The sequence below is a fragment of the Helicoverpa armigera genome, chromosome 10 (assembly GCF_030705265.1).
Source record: "Helicoverpa armigera isolate CAAS_96S chromosome 10, ASM3070526v1, whole genome shotgun sequence".
NCBI lineage: Eukaryota > Metazoa > Arthropoda > Insecta > Lepidoptera > Noctuidae > Helicoverpa > Helicoverpa armigera.
In genome coordinates, this window is record NC_087129.1 from 12,708,385 (window position 1) to 12,714,139 (window position 5,755).

General features: G+C 39.1%; 1 protein-coding gene across 1 annotated transcript; it reads left to right on the forward strand.

Moving 5' to 3' along the window:
• Window positions 1-2,690: 2,690 nt before the first annotated feature.
• LOC110374213 (facilitated trehalose transporter Tret1) lies at window positions 2,691-5,249 on the forward strand. Its single transcript, XM_021331823.3, has 7 exons — window positions 2,691-2,923; window positions 3,042-3,271; window positions 3,353-3,676; window positions 3,848-3,980; window positions 4,104-4,321; window positions 4,456-4,650; window positions 4,818-5,249. The coding sequence occupies exons 1-7, from the start codon at window positions 2,857-2,859 to the stop codon at window positions 5,067-5,069; spliced, it is 1,419 nt and encodes a 472-aa protein (XP_021187498.3). The 5' UTR covers window positions 2,691-2,856; the 3' UTR covers window positions 5,070-5,249.
• The last annotated feature ends 506 nt before the right edge of the window (window positions 5,250-5,755 follow it).

Consider the following 5,755-nt stretch of genomic DNA (forward strand, 5'->3'; position numbering starts at 1 on the left):
TATGTACAATTTTCCCTCTTTTGCTAATATGAATTTACGGGCATTCAGCCCGTCTAAGCTTAAATCTATACTAATATTATAAAGCTCAAGAGTTTGTTTGTTTGTTTGTTTGAACGCGCTAATCTCCGAAACTACTGGTCCGATTTGAAAAATTTTTTCAATGTTAGATAGCCCATTTATCGAGGAAGGCTACTTTTTATCCGGGTCCACGCAGAGGTTCCTACGGGATGCGGGTGAAACCGCCGGCAGAAGCTAGTCGATTAATAATTTGACAAGTCCTACATCTAATAACATGTACATTTATTGACACACTAGTTGTGTTTTTGACTCAGTCGGAGGGATTTTTATATAAAAACAAGCACAAGCGTATGCTAGCTAATAGAAAATTACCTTGTAAATCTAGCTTGTATCCACAATACAAATAAATAAAGCAAAAAAGCAATAGTCCGTAGAGCCTGTAACAAATGAAGCCTGGAAGTGGTCCGGATGTAAAGTGACGATCAATACTAATCCACTTCGGTACAAGAAAGCACTCGCCGAGAGCACTTACTGAACATTTAATTCGTATTTCTTGCAGTCGATAGGAATCCTCGCCTGTACTCCAACCATTTGTTTCACTAACTATCTAATGTTCTACAACTTTGTAAATGTTAGAAGTTTTTTAAAGTAAATGTATCAATTAAAATATGTAAAAATATCAATGAGACTTCATAGGAAGATCATATTTAATACACTGCCTTGACCAGGAGTGTGTAACGCAAAATAAATACTCTTGAAAAAGATCAGAATCAGAATCATTGAAATTAGAATAAAACTGTAAGATTATCTAGGTGCTAATATATAATGTAGTTTATGTAAATTCTGCAGTAACGTTCTTAGTAAAATTTCCGAATTTTGAGTGGTTAGTCTGCTTACCCAATAGGTATTGTCGAAGATGTATGCGTGTATATGAAAATGTCAGTCGGGACCCACGGGTACGGCTTAACACGCCTTTCCTCACGTGGTAGAACTTGCTGTCCTATGGTTACCCATCCACCTGTGATCGGTGGTACAGTACGATTGTTAATTAGCTTTTTGCTTTCCTAAATGTTTTCATTAGCAGATTAGATAAAAATTAAGAGCCTCTGTATACTGGAGACTAAACTGTCGGCCAACGGCTGGCCCATGGTTGGTTGACAGTCGTCTGTTCATTTGGTCATCCGTGAATTCAATCAAATTTTGTATTGGTCTAATTTAGGTGATCTTCACACTGCCCCGCATCACGCTGCATCTTGCGTGTCGACGCACCTACGCGCGTTCTTGCGGGAGTGCAAATCTGCATCATCGTGCGGGTTTTTCACGCACTCACGCGCGTAGGTGCGTTTTGTAAATTCACGCACAGCGGCTCTCATCGAGTTCCATTTTCAAATATACACGTCACGCCCATTCAAAATCACGCGCGTCACTGCGGCATCAGTGTGCCATACCTTGCGTTTCGCCCCGCACCTACGCGCGGGGGTGCGTGTTTCTCCGCATGTATGTGCGTGATCCGCATGAACGCGCGTGGATGCATTTTCAGTGTGTTGGACTATGCGTGTTTTCCATACAAACGGAGATATTTCCATACAACGGAAAAAAACGCATCCACGCACCACGCTGCATCATGCGGGGCAGTGTGATAATCGCCATACAGAGAATACCTGATTGTAATAATGTGCACACTATCGTGCATCTCCACAGTAATTTATGAACCCGATCGAACTATCGGCCAACTAAAAGTTTGCAATGTGCACGGGCTCTTAGGAAATGATGCCATACACATGAAGATGGCGATAATTCTTGCGTAAGAATCTAAGCCAAATATTCCATCCCGCAAGAAACACACAATTAGACAATTTTATTAGTGAGAGACTAGCTGGTAACAGTTTCCGCGTGATATCTGACGACTGTTGGCCAAACACACACAGATAACGCAATAAAATTACCTATTATGTAAATGTAAACACAAACAGAGCTATTTGTTCTACGCTATTTATCTAAGGATGTATCAGGTGTTGTTATTATATCAATATTTGGACTATCTTAGTTCTATTTTCGTTTAAGGTTGGCAGTATTGCAATCAAAATATAAATATTACCCACGTGCTTGTGCAGAATTCAAAATAATCACTTTGAAATTCTAAAATCATCAATCATAAGTCAGTCGAGAAGATGACCTGAATGGGCAGAAGATGATCTGGATGATAAAACTGAGGAGGGGAGAGCTTTCTGCAAGGTACATAGTTGCAGAAGTAGATAAATGTCAATTATATTGGAGTTCGGAAATCGGAATTTGGTAAATGTATACGCGTAGTTCTGGTCAATTTCCCACAACAAAGTAATAATTAATTAACATCAACAATACTAGTTGACTAGGTATAATGACAGCCCTGATTTCAATTGAATGCATGGCAAAAAGGAAATTCCTATCACTTTATTTACTTTTGAAAAAAGCGTGATCGAGATCATCTGGCGCGACTGAAAGTCATAAATTACAAAGAATACGTCATAAATTATCTTCGCAAGTAAATCCCATGTCACGCAGTTCAGAAAAGTATTTCATTCGTATCTAAGTCAAATATTCTGTTTAAATATTTGCATGAGCCAACAATAGTCGCATGAATTTCGGAACACACCCTAATTAATGTAAACTTATGTTTGAAATAAAAGCACTTCAGTGAAATTATCAGCACCAGTCTCACTCGCTCGATCTCAGAGAGCCGCGCGCGAATATGTAGATATCTGGGCTCACAATACAATTTTAACTGCAATTTCATCCACTACATAAATAAATACATTCTATCTTTCGGTTAGCAGTTAATAATAGTGAATAGTCAATATGACGGTTAGTGGATTCTCAGAGTCTAAAGGACATACAAGAGTGCAATGGGCGGTCACAATTTTGTGTAAGTTTAGTGCTTTAGTGTCATTCTATTAAAAGTATCAATAACGTGAAGTGTTAATAATTTATTTGATAGTTTTCGTAAAGATGGTTTAAATAAAATATGATATGCTATTTTTTAGGCAACATGTCACTCCTTACATACGGCTTGCAATGCGGCTGGGTATCGCCCATGACAAAAATTCTGCAGTCACAAGAATCTCCCACTGGGAGACCACTGACTGATACAGAAATATCTTGGATAGCCAGTGCACCAGCCCTAGCTGGAGTGGCCGGAGTAGTGCTGTTCCTACCATTTGTGGACAGATACGGCAGGAAACTTAGCATCATAATCATGAACTTCCTTCAAGCTGTGAGTATTGGAATTTAAAGCTAAGTTCATAAAATTATTCGAGTTTTGAAAAAACATAAGTTTGACTACTGTTTCTTTCAGTTCGTTTGGATAGTCAAACTGATGCCCGCTAGTACCTCCAGCCTCATAGTAGCCAGAGTATTCTGTGGGCTTGCTGGAGGAGGCTGCTTCCACATCGTTCCTATGTATATCAAGGAGATTGCCCAGGACAGCATCCGTGGCACTCTGGCATCCATATTCGTGTTGGCGCAAAGTGCGGGCATCTTCATGATGTACGCGATGGGAGGATTTCTAGATTACTATACAGTTCTCTGGATCGTTGTGGGAATCCCAATTCTGACGTTGGGTCTTTTCTGCAAAGCTCCTGAATCTCCTTCCTTCTTAGTCTCGGTGGGCAAAACTGATGTAAGTTGAGACACATGTCCTTTTATTTCATACTTTTAATATTATGTATTGATTTGAATATTTGAGTCCTTTGACTTGTGCTGCCTCTAAAATTATGCTTAATGTTTTCTTTTTGTTGTTGATTACAGATTGATAATGTTGTACATATTGTGAGTATTCTCTAAATTGTAGGAAGCAGCCGCGACTCTCGCTCTGTTGAGGGGTATGGATGTCGAAGACAAGGAAATACAAAAAGAACTCGACGATATCAAGAGAGACGATGAATATTTCAAATCTATTCCTGACATTTCCATTATTACAGTGTGTAAGTATTAAACTTGTATAATATGTATGTATAACTTAGACCATCATTCCATTTATTTCATTTTAAGCTTATGAGATAAGTCAGATTAAACAATCAGCTTTAATCTAAGCTCTTGTTTTTCAGTCAAAACAAAAGCATGGCGGAAAGCTTTCCTCATCATGGTTATGGTGATCCTGGTTCACGCCACAAATGGAGGGTATTCTATCTTGAACTACGCTTCGATCCTGCTGTCAGACTCAGGAGTGACCATCAGTCCTGAGCTGCAGTCACTAAGCATTCCTATATGTATGATAGTGGGTTCGTTGATGACCATGGCAACGATTGATCGGCTTGGCAGAAAGGTTAGTTCTTTTTGTGTATTTCGTAGATTACTATAATTCTAAAAACAAGAATCTGACTATAATAATGGTGCTCTAAAGAGGATTAATTCGTCTTTGGGATAACAAATTATATATGTTCCCATTTCTGCCCACAGCCGATCCTTGGAATAGCGTTCAGCACGTCAGCAGTAGCATTTGCCTCTATTGCGACGTCAATACTGCTGAAGAGGTTCGGGTATTCGACTCCCGGGTGGATCAACGTCACAATGCTGATGATCTGTGTCTGTTGCTACGGCGGTGGCGTCTCTCCGATACCGTTCATTGTGATGCCTGAAATATTCAATTTTCAGGTATGCAGATAGATTTTATTCTGCAATGCAATCTTATTTTTGCATTGCGTCTCGAAGCACCCTTGCGTTACTAAGTGTTCTTATATTAGTCCCGACGTTTGATGAGACTTCTCTTAAATTCAAAATCATATCCGACATTTACAGTAATCTCTATGATTTTCTTACAGATTCGCGCAAAACTGATTGGCTACCTGGTAATGCTTGCGTGGTTCATGAGTTTCATCCAACTCCTCGCGTTTGGAGTCCTCACCAGCAGCTACGGAGCTCACGTGGGCTTCTTCATCTTTGTGGGCCTCAACATCTTGGGCACTGTGGTCGCCCTGGTGATCATGCCAGAGACCAAAGGGAAGAATGTGGAGCAGATAGAGAGGGAATTAGCGGGAGAAGTTGCTAAAGACGTAGAAAAAGAAGTCTATTAGTGACGGTTTTTGGGATTTAATCCTACTACAAAGCATTAATTATGACAAATTTTTATTTTTATTTAGCAAAATTGGTGTGTAATACGATATTTTGGAATGTATAAAGGATAGATTTTATGTTTAAATAACTTCCTCAACGAAGTATCAAACTCGTGAATAAATGGAATATTTTTGATAGTATCAGAGTATTTTATAAAATGTTCTTCCTTTTATTACGTTAAACATTTCACACCTAGCAAAATTTATCACAGCTCTCGATAAAATTTCCAACACACCTCTTAATTGGGTTTATTGTGGAGATAATTTAATTGGCCGTCATTAAACTTTATAATAGGATCCTCAATTCTTTTAAACCAAAAAAATTAAGGGAAATGTGACTCGAATTTCGTATATCAAAAAACCGGGACATATAAACAAGCCATGTCATAATGAAAATGGCCAATACATAAAGCTTAGCATCATCGGGTGCAGTAAAGTCGTCGGCCGCGACGGCTGTATACCGCGGCTCATCATTCGCGCTCAGTAGTTCCATGTGCTCGTTAAACTGTCCAAACTCGTGAACCGCTTTATCTTTCACTTTGATAGATGGACATTTTTACGACCTTTCTCTAAAACTTCAAATACGGGACTTGATGGGCTGTTGGGAATTAGCAATCATAAGTGATGTAAAATAATCATCAAACAGT

Bases quoted from the DNA above. Each gene is read 5' to 3' on its own strand.
- LOC110374213 (XM_021331823.3), top strand. From the start codon at position 2,857: ATGACGGTTAGTGGATTCTCAGAGTCTAAAGGACATACAAGAGTGCAA. The intron at 3,677-3,847 runs GTAAGTTGAGAC...TCTAAATTGTAG, and splicing joins TCTCGGTGGGCAAAACTGAT to GAAGCAGCCGCGACTCTCGC. The intron at 4,322-4,455 runs GTTAGTTCTTTT...TTCTGCCCACAG, and splicing joins TTGATCGGCTTGGCAGAAAG to CCGATCCTTGGAATAGCGTT.